The sequence below is a fragment of the Coenobita brevimanus genome, chromosome 57 (assembly GCF_032717465.1).
Source record: "Coenobita brevimanus isolate Jiangsu-jjx chromosome 57, ASM3271746v2, whole genome shotgun sequence".
NCBI classification, from domain to species: domain Eukaryota; kingdom Metazoa; phylum Arthropoda; class Malacostraca; order Decapoda; family Coenobitidae; genus Coenobita; species Coenobita brevimanus.
In genome coordinates, this window is record NC_137010.1 from 17,924,459 (window position 1) to 17,938,315 (window position 13,857).

The 13,857-nt window shown below is 47.4% G+C and overlaps 1 protein-coding gene across 6 annotated transcripts in view; it reads right to left on the reverse strand.

The window, feature by feature from the left end:
- The window catches only part of RsfS312 (ribosomal silencing factor RsfS-like protein, 312), a 108,030-nt gene extending 94,663 nt beyond the window's left edge, over positions 1-13,367 (reverse strand). For 4 of the 6 annotated variants that reach the window (XM_080274432.1, XM_080274435.1, XM_080274434.1 and 1 more), the window contains exons 1-2: positions 12,494-12,566; positions 10,112-10,227 (exon numbers count right to left, since the gene is read on the reverse strand). In XM_080274432.1, the coding sequence (XP_080130558.1) occupies positions 10,112-10,195 (84 nt within the window). In that variant the 5' untranslated portion in view covers positions 10,196-10,227; positions 12,494-12,566. Of the gene's footprint in view, positions 1-10,111; positions 10,228-11,406; positions 11,500-12,493; positions 12,567-13,268 lie in introns of those variants that run through there. The other 2 variants (XM_080274430.1, XM_080274431.1) reach the window with 2 other exon arrangements.
- Between the last annotated feature and the right edge of the window lie 490 nt (positions 13,368-13,857).

Below are 13,857 nucleotides of genomic sequence, written 5' to 3' on the forward strand. Positions count from 1 at the left end.
ACTTAAACCTTTTCCACTGCACAATAACTTTTCGGACACCCTACATATATAAGGGGACACAAGTCAAGAGTAAGGGCAGTGGAAATGAATTATCTGAGAGGAGCATGTGGAGTCACATGGAGAGACAGACTGACAAATGAAGTGAAGGAGCGTTGTGATGTGGATGTGCATGTGATAGGAAGCGTTAAGGAGAAACACACTGAGGTGGTTTGGCCATGTGGAGAAGATGGAGAGTGAGAGACTGATGAGGAGAGTGTATGTGAGTGAGGTGGAGAGGGGGAAGAGAAAAGGGGAAGCCACGGATGAGATGGAGGGATGGAGTGGAGAGGTATACGAGAGGAGGGTGGTGAGCTGGGAGAAGGGCAGTGCAATGACGGGGGACAGGGTGACATGGAGGCGATTTGTTTGTGGTCACCCCTTACGGGATTAAGGCATCTGGCAATAGATAGACAGATACAGTAGATATATATATATATATATATATATATATATATATATATATATATACAGTAATCACTCCAATATCCGGATCAATAGAGCCATCGGTAGGTTCGGATATTGGTTTTGTCCGGATATTGGGCCCCAGCTTATGGACTTGTACTTACGGACCCTAACACAGAGAAACACCTATACAACTCCCTCCGGACATGCATAGCACCTATTTAACACCCAAATCACACCAATAAGGCACATAAATGACTGAAATAAATGCAATAGACACATAAAATGTGGGTTTAGAAGTATGTTCATACATTAATAAACATTCTGGTACTTATGGACTCTAACCGAACCTAACCTAACCGAACCTAACCGAACTCTGAAAAACACATTCCTACTGCACATGCATGAGGTAAGTTTAGTATGGAAAGAAGTACAGTATGACACTTTCTGGTAAGTATAGTATGGGAAAAAATACAATATGAAACATTCTGGTAAATATAGTATGGAAAATAGTACAACATGAAACATTTTGGCTACTTACAGCAAGTCCCTGGCCACCTCGATGAATAACCGCCTCCTCTCGGACTCTGACAGTAAGAACGATTTCCTGAAGCACTTGCACTACACTCTTCCTGAAGTCTTGCACTGAACTTAGTCACTAACACACAGAAGTCCGTTCTTTTCACAGTGTTCACTTTAGTCCAAATAATGTTCCATTAAATTTAAGTGTTGCACATTAACTTTTCCCAAGTTTTTTAAGTTTCCAAAGCCAAAACAAAGAAGGTTAGTTACGTTAAATTTCTTTTCTACTTAGTCTTTTCTCCCAACTTGAAAACCTTAACACAACACACCGTTTTTTTCACTGCACAACACTCAAAATTCCCGTGTGGTCTAGTGGAGAAGTTCTTGCTGTTTATTCACTGTCAGAGCCCGAGAGTATCACTGGCAGGCGTCCAAGGGGTGCATCGGTGGGTAGTGGTGATGGCGTACCGACTACAGAAGACTCTGAAGACAGCCGCAAACTCACGTCGAAGCGGTGACTCCACTGTAGCTGATGTGCTGGGCTGTGGCTCGGAGCATGAGGGCCTGTCTTGGGGAGGCAACGGAGTGGAACCAGGGCTTGGCACAGCGGGGGTCACGGGCCTGAAAAAACTGTCAATCGTTGACTGACGCAAGGACCGACGATTCTGGCGATTGATGATGCGCTGCCGGAAAGCACGCACTTCCTCCACGAGTCCCAAGGGCCCCATCTCCCTGTCGCAGTCCGGGTGTTCCAGGTAGTCTAGGGACGAACTCTAGATGTTCCCGGAGTGCGCTCAGCTTGGGGATGGCTGGAGTAGTGTCCTGCTGGGCGGAGTCTGCATCATCATCGCCTTCGTCGTCGGAATCTTCAAGTTCGGGACTGACACCAGCAACCGAAGACGCGATCTCGATATCAGACAACGTCTGATACCCAGGATCGCCCTCGTCGTCGTCCAACCACTCACGAACATCGTCCACATCAACATCGTCGCCGTGCGTACGTAGGCCGTGCATGGAAGTCATCCACGTCAAACCCTAGGAAATCGTACTCCACATCTGTTCCGAGAAGCAGACGAGACCAACCATTTTCAAGAGTTTTCACAGGGACTTCCTTCCATGCACTAGCCCAGTTGTACAGCGCAGACTTGATGTTGTAGCGGCGAAGGTTTTCCAAAGTCCGCTTGCCTCGAGTGTCACGTCCTTCCCTGCGCTCGTCCTCGTCCTCGAGAACCACCATCACCTCGTCCAGGAACTTCCGACGGTACAGGCGCTTTGTTGCCACGATCACTCCTTGGTCCATTGGTTGAATGAGAGCAGTCGTATTAGGTGGCAGAAACATGCACCTAATACGGCCATTCTCAGCAACCAAGTCCTTGTCGCACGGGTGGGCAGGTGCATTGTCGAGGAAAGGAGAGCCTTTACCTGGTCGCGAGGAATTCCCAGTGTCTTCGTCTGGTAATGTATGACCTCCTTGACGAAGTGATGGTGAAACCAGTCTTTGAAAATCACAGCTGTGAACCATGCTTTCAAAGAATGGTACCATACGACAGGAAGGACATCCATCACCCCACGAAGGCACCGAGGCTGCTTTGCACGGCCAACAATAACGGGCTTAAGCCGGTGCATGCCGTTAGCATTGGCACAACACAAAGCAGATATCCGTTCCTTAGAAAGCTTGCGGCCAGGTACACGCTTCTCCGTCTCATCGGCGAGAGTGTTCGTTGGCACCGAGCGATAGAATAGGCCAGTTTCGTCAGCGTTATAGACTTGACCGAGAGTGAGGCCCTCCCTGTCGATCAAGCCTTTCACCTTGTGCCGAAACTCGTCCACTCCATCCTCGTTAGCGTCCAATGCTTCGCCATGTGCTTTACGGTTAGTAAGGCCATGTCGCAACTTGAACGCGCGAAGAGCCAACCCTCGGATGCCTTGAAGTCTAGGGGCGTCGTGAAGCCTTGCAAACTTCTCAGCAGCAGCCTTCAGCTCCGTTCCACGTACCATCACACCAGCTGCACGTTGCTGTCGATACCAAATCAACGTGGAGCGGTCGATCTCTGCATACTTGGGAGTAAACATAACCTTCCTCTCCACGTTGCGTTTGCTTCTCGACGAGAAGTCAGCCGTGTACTGCATGAGCTTGTCTCGGGAACGCTTGATATCAAACAAAGTCGACCGGGCCAGGTTGAACTCGCGGAGAATGCGAGAGGAAGACCAACCCGCATCAACCTTCTCCAATATCTCCCGTTTCTTCTCCAGAGTCAACACCACTCTCTTCCTTTTCTCAGGAGGCGGGGCCATCATCACACACACTAAGAGTAGGGCAGAGAGCAGCAGGAGGCCTTGCAGCAAGTACGGCACCACCACAAAAGCGAGCACGTGGGCAGCCATGACGAAGAGCGTAGGTCTTGTCGCGGTGAGAGACAGGCGGGAAGTGGGGAGGATGCAGCGGCGCTCTATCGGACGTCGGAGGAATGACGAACCAAAACAATGCTCTCACGCGGCGCGCGCAGCAAGTTCAAATTACGGACGGCAAAAAATCGATTTTTTTTCCAATTTTTTTGGATTTTCGGACCATTTTGGGAATGTTTGATCCCAGGACGATAAGGTTCGGTTAGTGGGGATGTTCGGTTATTGGGCGTCCGGATATTAGAGGGATTACTGTATATACTATTCTATTTTCAATCTATTGCCAGACGCCTCAATCCCGTTTGGGGTGGCCACAAACAAACCACCTCCAAGTCGCCCTGTCCCCCGCCATTTCACTGCCCTGCTCCCAACTCACACACCCCCCTCTCTCATATACCTCTCCACCCCATCCCTCCATCTCATCCTCGGCCTCCCCCTCCCTCTTCCCCCCTCCACCTCACTCACATACACTCTCTTCGTCAGTCTGTCACCCTCCATCCTCTCCACATGGGCAAACCACCTCAGTGTGTTCCTTATAATGCTTCCTATCACATCCACATCAACACCACAACGCTCCTTTATATCCTCATTCGTCAGCCTGTCTCTCCATGTGACTCCACAGGCTCCTCTTAAATAACTCATTTCCACTGCTCTCACTCTTGACTTGTGTTCTTCCAACAACGTCCAAGCTTTGCTTCCGTACGTTAGAGTTGGTATCACAATACTGTCATGTAGTAACTTTTTTACGTCCATGCTCACTTCCCTGTTTCTTATCATTGCTTTCAAAGAACCAGCAACCTTTCTTCCCTGCTGTACCCTTTCAAGCACTTCACCCTCCAAACCTCCATCCTTACTCATCACACTACCCAAGTACTTAAACGTACTCACATTTTCCAATTTCTCACCATCCAACCTCGCTGTACATTCACTGACTTCACCTCTCTCAAAGACCATCACTGTACTCTTCCCTACATTCACCTTTAGATTCCGTTTCTTACTCACTCTCTCAAACTCATCCACCAAGCCTTGCAGCTCCCCTTCGTCTTCACTCAACAACACAGAATCATCTGCAAACAACAGTACAGGGAGTTTCCAAACACTATCCTCTCTCACCAGGGCCACTCCAACATCCACTACCCTACCTTGTACCTCTTTTATTACCCCATCCATGTACAGATTGAACAACCATGGAGACATGACACATCCCTGTTTCAAACCAACTTTCAAAGAGAAAAATTCACTTAGTTCACCATCCACACGCACTGCAGCCTTCGCACCATCGTACATACTCTTCACAGCATTCAACAACTTCCCATCTACTCCATATATTCTTAACACTTTCCACAATCCTTGTCTATCCACCCTGTCATATGCTTTCTCCAAATCCATGAAGCTGCATACAACTTCTTTACCTTCTCTAGAAACTTTTCCACTAAAGATCTAAGAATGAATATCTGATCTACACAACCTCTTCCCTTCCTAAAGCCTCCCTGTTCTTCTCCAACTAATTTCTCTGTTCTTTCTCCAACTCTGTCAATAAGTATCCTACCATACACTTTTCCTATTATACTAAGAAGACAAATTCCCCTATGATTACCACACACTTCTTTTTCCCCATTTCCTTTGTACAAGGGAATAATTATACCTGACTTCCAATCCTCCGGGACTCTACCTTCCTCCCAGGCCAATCTGCACACCTTCCACATCCATTCTACTACTATCTCTCCCCCATGCTTCAGCATTTCACCACACACTCCATCAATTCCTGGGGCTTTCCCCGATTTAACTTTCTTCATTGCTTCCACAACATCTATCCTACTGATTTCTTCCTGTCTTCTCAACTCCCTCCTTCTCCCAGCCATTCCCCAGCCACTTATACTCGCATTACTTTCATCCTCTACGTTCAACAATTCCTCAAAGTGTTCTCTCCATCTGCTCACTTTTTCTCCCTTCTCCACTAGTAATCTACCATTTTTATCTTTCACTCCCCTGCTAACTTCACTTCCACCCTGTCTTACTCTTTTCACCTCTCTCCAGAACATTTTCTTACAGTCCCTCCACTTTACACTCAAATTCCTTCCAAATTCCTCATCCTCTCTCTTCTCATCCACCCTCTTCTTACTCTCTCATACTAATCTTTTCACCTCTCTCTTTCTACATATAACTCTCTCTTCCGCCTCTCAACTTCTTCCACGCCCCTATTTCTCATCCATTCATTGTATGCTTTCTTCTTTTGTGCCACAGCCTGTTTCACCTCTTCAGTTCACCACGCTGTTCCTTGCACCCCCCTCCGTCTTCTCTTCCTTCCACACACCGCATCACATGCTGCACATATTTCTTCTGTAAAAATCTTACACACACCTTCCACGTCTCCCATCTGCTCCAATTCATATTTGCCCAATCGTTCCTCCACTTCTCTCTTATACTCTGCCTTTTTCTCATCCTCTTGTAACCTTTCCACTCTCCTTGCAACTACTCCTTCCTCTCGTCTTTCCCTTCTTCTATTCCTCCATCTTACTTTTGAATTCTAATTCTGGCCACCACCAAGTAGTGGTCAGGAAGTCCACTCCCCCAACCTCTATAAACTCTTGCATCCATTACACATCTTCGCATCCTTTCATCCACACACACATAATCAATCATTGCCTTCCTTTCATTCAGTTCACCACCCACTCTTCTCATCACTCGCCATGTATACCTGTGGATCATTTTATGCCTGAAGAGGGTATTGGCTATCACCAACCCCCTCCCAGCACAAATGTCCACTAACGCACTCCCATTCTCATCTATCTCAGCAGGCACACCCCACTCACCAACTATTCCATCCACCTTCACATTCCCAACTTTACCATTCATATCACCAATCAAAAACACTCTCTCATTCCTTCCAAACTTTTCCATGTACACTTCTACATTTGTCCAGAACTCTTCTCTCACTCTTCTAGCACAATCTTGCGTTGGCGCATACACACACACAATTGCCCACATTTGTATTCCAACTTTCAACTTTACCCACACAATCCTTGACCCAACTGATCCATACTGTCTTATGCTCCTCTTCCATCTTTTATTCACAACTATACATACTCCTTCCTTTGCCCTCTCATTCTCACCTACTCCTGCACATATACCCCATCCATACTCCCATTCTCTCACACTTTCTCCTCTCCATTTAGTTTCAGTTATTCCACATGCATCCACTTTCGCACCCTTAAGCACCTGGACAATCTCTCTCTCTTTCACCTCATCATTCGCTCCCCTTACATTCCAAGTTCCAATTACCATGTCCTTTGTCCGGTCATCGTATACAGTAATCCCTCCAATATCCGACGTAATAGGGCCATATGGAGGTCCGGATAGTGGTCCTGTCTGGATATTGGGCCCCAGCTTATGGACTTGTACTTATGGACCCTAACTCAGAGAAACACCTATACAACTCCCTCTGGACATGCATAGCACCTATTCAAGACCCAAATCACACCAATAAGGCACATAAAAGACTGAAATAAATGCAAAAGAAGCATAAAATGAGGTTTTAGAGGTAGGTTCATACAATATTCAACATTCTGGGTACGTACAAGTCCCTGGCTCCTGGACTGGTACTCATGGACCCTAACCTAGCCTAACTCAGAAAAACACCTTCCTCCTGCACATGCATAGCTCCTAACACCCTATTCACACCAATAAAGGACATTAAAGAGCGAAATGAGGTGTTTGAGGTAAGTATAGTATGGAAAAAAGTAAAGTATGAAACATTCTGCCTACTTACAAGTCCATGGCCATCTCAATGAATAACCGCCTCCTCTCGGACTCTGATAGTAAGAAGGATTTCCTGAAGCACTTGCAGTACACTGTTCATGAAGTCTTGCACTGAACTTAGTCAATCGCACTCAGAAGTCCGTTCTCTTCACAGTGCGCACTCTTATCTAACTTATGCTCCACTGTAACTTACTAAGTGTTGCACTCTGCACTTTAACTTTTCCCACTCTTCTAACCATTTGCTAAAGCAAGAACAAACAAGTCTATTTATGTTAAATTTTGTTTCAAAATTGTCTTCTCACTCACAACTGTAAATCATTAACACAACACACTGTTTTTTTCACTGCACAACACTGTAAATTCCCGTGTGGTCTAGTGGAGAAGTTCTTGCTGTTTAATCACTGTCAGAGTCCGAGAGTATCACTGGCAGGTGACCTCGGGGTGCGTCGCTGGGTCGTGGTGATGGCGTACCCACTGCAGACAACTCTGAAGACAGACGCAAACTCACGTCGAGCTGTGACTCCACCGTGGCTGATGTGCTGGGCTGTGGCTCGGAGCATGAGGGCCTGTCTTGGGGAGGCAACAGAGTAAAGCCAGGGCTGGGCACAGCGGGGGTCACGGGCCCAAAAAAAACTGTCAATTGTTGATTGACACAAGGAACGACGATTCTGACGATTGATGATGCGCTGCCTGAAAACACGCACTTCCTCCACAAGTCCCAAGGGCCCCATCTCCCTGTCGCAGTCCGGGTGTTCCAGGTACTCGAGAACGAACTCTAGGTGTTCCTGGAGTGCGCTCAGCTTAGGGATGGCTGGAGTAGTGTCATGCTGAGAGGAGTCCGCATCATCGTCGCCATCCTCGTTGGAATCTTCAAGCTGGATACTGACACCTGCAACTGAAGATGCGATCTCGATATCAGACAATGTCTGATACCCAGGATCGCCCTCGTTGTCATCCAACCACTCACGCACATCGTCCATATCAACATCGTCGCCATGCGTACGTAGCCGTGCATGGAAGTCATCCACGTCAAAACCTAGAAAATCGTACTCCACATCTGTTCCGAGAAGCAGACGAGACCAACTATTTTCTAGAGTCTTGATGGGACTTCCTTCCATGCACTGGCCCAGCTGTAGATTGCAGACTTGATGTTGTAGCGGCGAAGGTTTTCCAAAGTCCGCTGGCCTCGCGTGTCCCATCCCTCCCTGCGCTCGTCCTCGTCCTCGAGAACAACCATCACCTCGTCCAGGAACTTCCTTCGGTATAGGCGCTTTGTTGCCACGATCACTCCTTGGTCCATTGGTTGGATGAGAGCAGTCGTATTAGGTGGCAGAAACATGCACCTAATCCGGCCATTCTCAGCCACCAAGTCCTTGTCGCACGGGTGGGCAGGTGCATTGTCGAGGAGAAGGAGGGCCTTTACCTGGTCGCGCGGGATTCCCAGTGTCTTCGTCTGGTAATGTATGACCTCCTTGACGAAGTGGCAGTGGAACCAGTCTTTGAAGATCTGGGCTGTAAACCATGCCTTCAAAGAATGATACCAGATGACAGGAAGGACATCCATCACCCCACGAAGACACCTAGGCTGCTTTGCCCGGCCAACAACAACGGGCTTAAGCCGGTGCATGCCGTTAGCATTGGCACAACACAAAGCAGATATCCGTTGCTTGGAGAGCTTGCGGCCAGGTACACGCTTCTCCATCTCCTCAGCTAGAGTATTCCTTGGCAAAGAGCGATAGAATAAACCAGTTTCGTCAGCATTGTAGACTTGACCGAGAGTGAGGCCCTCCCTGTTGATCAAGCCCTTCACCTTGTGCTGAAACTCGTCAACTCCATCCTCGTTAGCGTCCAAAGTTTCGCCATGAGCTTTACGGTTGGTAAGGCCATGCCGTAACTTGAACGCGAAGAGCCAACCCTCGGATGCCTTGAAGTCTAGGGCGTCGTGAAGCCTGGCGAACTTCTCAGCAGCAGCCTTCAGCTCCGTACCACGTACCATCACACCAGCAGCACGTTGCTGTCGATACCAAATCAACATGGAGCGGTCAATTTCAGCAAACTTGGGAGTAAACATCACCTTCATCTCCACGTTGCGTTTGCTTCTTGACGACAAGTCAGCCATTTACTGCATGAGTTTGTCTCGGGATCTCTTGATATCGAACAAAGTAGATCGGGCCACGCTGAACTCGCGGAGGATGCGGGAAGAAGACCATCCCGTATCTACTTTCTCCAATATCTCCCGTTTCTTCTCCAGAGTCAACACCACTCTCTTCCTCTTCTCAGGCGGCGGGGCCATCATCACACACACTAATAGGAGTCCTGAGAGCAGCAGGAGTGCCTGCAGCAGGTAAGGCACCACCAAAAAAAGCGAGCACGTGGGCAGCCATAACGACGAGCATGCACTCACGGCGAGAGACAGGCGGAAAGTGGGGAGGATGCAGCGGCGCTCTATCGGACATCGGAGGAATGACGCGCCACAACAAAGCTGTCCTGCGCCGCGCGCGGCACGTGCGGCATCCAATGCAATGAACATCCACCCTTGACGGTGGTTAGGCGGTAGCAGAGGAGGGGATGTGGAAGAAAGGGGTGAAGGGGTCATGGTGTAAACAGCTGTTCGGCACTGCACAGCGCTGCTCGGCAATTTCAAATTAAGAGTGGGAAAAATTTCAGATTTGGGGGGGATTTTTTCTTTTCTTGGCCATTTTTGGGTTCCGAAGGTCCAGGCCCACAATGTCTGGTAAGTGAGGAGTCCGGAAAGTGGGCATCCGGATAGCACAGTGATTACTGTAAAAACAAAACCCATCGGAAAACTCGGGATTGGCCATCGTTAGATGGGGAAAGGTGTTAATTTCTTTACATCGCTAAGGCAGGGTATCACATAAAGGGGGATCGTATAGCAGGGTATACCTGTAGTTGACTGTTTTATCATGGTCATCTGTGCAGCATTTGCTGAGATTAGAAATACACAACGCAACACTGAGCAGCTTACCGCTGGAGTCCTGACATTAGCACCAATGTGGACAACTGAGGCTCGGATGCAGAGTTCACATAGTCTTGGAACTGTACGAAACATAGCAGCAACACAGACTCATCCACAGTTGGCACCTGAATGAAAAGACATTGCTATGAGTCCTGTTTCTTTCATTTCCAACCTTAGCATGGACATATAATATCTGAGCAGGTCCACTACACATAAAATTTACTGAGATACTTCCGTCACCCTATGGCTATGTGAGGCTTCCCCGTCAAGTAAAACCATCTGGATTTAACTGAGCACAGAAAGCACTACTACATAGCTCACATGTGACTAAAAAAATGCCAATAAAACCCAGTGACCCGTGCAAATACCTGTTTGAATCAAACTCACAACTATGTGGTACTCTATCTACTTTAGCTTGGCCTAAAATGCCAGACCTTATCTCGAGATGCTGAGTCCCTTCATCTCGGAATGCTGCGCTATAACATAAATTAACATTAGAATAATATGCTAGTCATAAAGGTGTGCTACGGAATAGAAAGACAGCCATTGTACAATACTGTCATTTCTTTACCAGTGAACAGGAGGAAATAAACTACGAAAGGACAAAAATCTGGGACAAGTCTGAGTGAAGATAACATAATGTGTATATAAAAATATTTAAGATCACTTTTTCATTTTTAAATCTATCTATCTATCTATTGCCAGACGCCTCAATCCCCTTTGGGGTGGCCACAAACAAATCGCCTCCAGGTCACCCTGTCCCCCGCCACTTCACTGCCCTGCTTCCAACTCACACTCCCCTCTCTCATATACCTCTCCACCCCATCCCTCCATCTCATCCTCGGCCTCCCCCTCCCTCTTCCCCCCTCCACCTCACTCACATACACTCTCTTCATCAGTCTTTCACCCTCCATCCTCTCCACATGGCCAAACCACCTCAGTGTGTTCCTCATAACGCTTCCTGTCACATCCACATCAACACTACAACGCTCCTTTATATCCTCATTCGTCAGCCTGTCTCTCCATGTGACTCCACAGGCTCCTCTTAAATAACTCATTTCCACTGCTCTCACTCTTGATTTGTGTCCTTCCAACAACGTCCAAGCTTCACTTCCGTACGTTAGAGTTGGTATCACAATACTGTCATGTAGTAACTTTTTCACTTCCATGCTCACTTCCCTGTTTCTTATCACTGCTTTCAAAGAACCAGCAACCTTTCTTCCCTGCTGTATCCTTTCAAGCACTTCACCCTCCAAACCTCCATCCTTACTCATCACACTACCCAAGTATTTAAACGTACTCACATTTTCCAATTCCTCACCATCCAACCTCGCTGTACATTCACTGACTTCACCTCTCTCCCTACATTCACCTTTAGATTCCGTTTCTTACACTCTCTCCCAAACTCATCCACCAAGCCTTGCAACTCCCCTTCGTCTTCGCTCAACAACACAGTATCATCTGCAAACAACAGTACTGATTGTACCTTAACTGTTCAAGTATTTAACAAGATGAAAAAATGTTACTCAAGGTTGTCAAAGCTGCTTGGGTAAAAACCACTACCTGACATAATTAAATTCAGAGATGCCTGAGTCCCACATTAGCTACCTTAATCCATTGTGACTTACTTCTCAGTTGTTTCTTCCATATCCTATCAGAAGACAGTGATCTAATAATGGAATGTACCACAGGCAAGACAACAAAGCAGGTGCATTTGCTGATATATTCAATCACACCACATTCATTTCCAAGCATACAGGTTTCAACAGATCCTGGAATGGCACACTGCACTCCAGTAGATATCTTTATATTCTAAACCTAGAAAGAGAAAAACTGGTACTGATAATTCTTAATACAGTACTTGACAAACAGTGGTATACTCATGCAGGCGAATTTCACTACCTCCTAAAGTGCTCATGTTTTAGGATGATAGTGAGAAATATTTGGGAGTGGGAACATACACTAAAATATTTTTTGCTTCGGAGGGGGTATATCTAATAAAAACATATTTACGGAATCTTGCGAGTTATGAACACTATCATGGCTAAATGAAAGGGAAGAAGAAATGCAAAGGAAGAAAATGAGGAAACAATTGTGGAGTTACAAGGAGCAGTGTGGTGTGGTTGTAGATGTGTAAGCGTTAGAGGATGGGGGGAGGCCGAGGATGTGACGGAGGGATGGAGTGGAGACGTATATGAGAGAGTGAAGTGTGAGCTGGAAGAGGGCAGTGAAATGGCGGGGGACAGGGTGACATGGAGGCGATTTGTTTGTGGCCACCCCTTTCGGGCTTAAGGCGTCGGGCAATAGACAGATGGATTACCGGGACCTGTTCCAGTCTTATGGGATTCAAGGCGCTTGGCAACAGTCTTGAGGCAGATTACCGGTACTTGCCTCAGCCTCTTGGAGAGGGTTCCTGGGCTATTCGTCGTGACGTCGTCTAAACTCTAAACACAGACGATTCCCCGTCAGGACAATTCGTACCCTGGACAATTCCCCGTCATTCTATAAAAATACTTACTATTAATTAATACTATAATTTCATGGGGCACCATCTGGGTCTATGTTGACTGAATAGCGTAAGCTTTGGATATTATTTATAAGCTGCACATTTAGTCAGTAATTAACTTGTTTCTGCCTTGCTGTAGTAGAATTTTTACTTATATTCTGGCGCCACCCATAGCTTCTTCATTTTTTTTATTGGTACTACAACATCCTTGGTATATTTTAAAACGACTTTGATGAGACACAAATATATATATATATATATATATATATATATATATATATATATATATATATATATATATATATATATAAAGCTAAAATGGCCATATCCAATGTCTAGCGTCTGATTAGCAAAAGCGGACGCAAGTCGTACGGGTAACGATATGGCTGAGCCTCAACAAATGTCACCACATGCGTAGGCGAAGTGACCCAGCTTATTTGGATCAATAAATAATTAACCAGTGACATAAGGAAGGGACTCCACTATTTCCATTTTTCTTTGCACCGGAAACATTACCGTTATGCTAGGTGTTCTCTGATCGACCTCTCGTCGTTAGAACATTAGCTACTGACTGGATACTCTTTCGAGACCGGAACAAGAATACACAACACGAGGAACATGGCATAAAAACACGGCTGACCAACCTTACACGTATATTACCTTAGTTACGACCAGTACAGTGCAATGACAATAGTATACACAGACAGGTTAAAGGGGACGCAATCAGGCTAATAGACTCTGGCCCGGACTGTCGGGGGTCTGAGCGGCTTTATAAATGGGGCGCCCGGGCGTGGGAGGCAGCTCGTCAGGCGTGCCTTCCCGTAGGAAGCACAGAACTACTGGTGGGGGCGATGTCATCCAGACAGGGCCGCTGGTAGGCGTGGAGGGAGGCCCTTTCCTGGTGGGGCCTCGAGAGGGAAGGCGGCCCTATGGACTGGAGTCGAACAGGGCCAGCAGGCGAGCTTGCCTCCGTCTGCTTCAGGAGGAGGACTGCCTGCGGGTGGGGCTGGGAAGGTCCCGCTCCGGAGTCCTAGGGGTGCCCCTGGGTGTCTGGGGGCTGCGGTCTCTGCAGGGTTGGACCGCCGTCAGGATCGAGCTGCCTGTGGAGTCCCTTCCTCGTGGAGTCCATCAGCAGAAGGCGTCGTCTGGGGGCTGGCTGTAGGGCACGACTCCCCAGGCTCAAGATGGGCCCTCGCCACAGCTCCTCTAGCTGCAACTCCTCTGGGGGGCTGCACCTGTGGGGATAGTG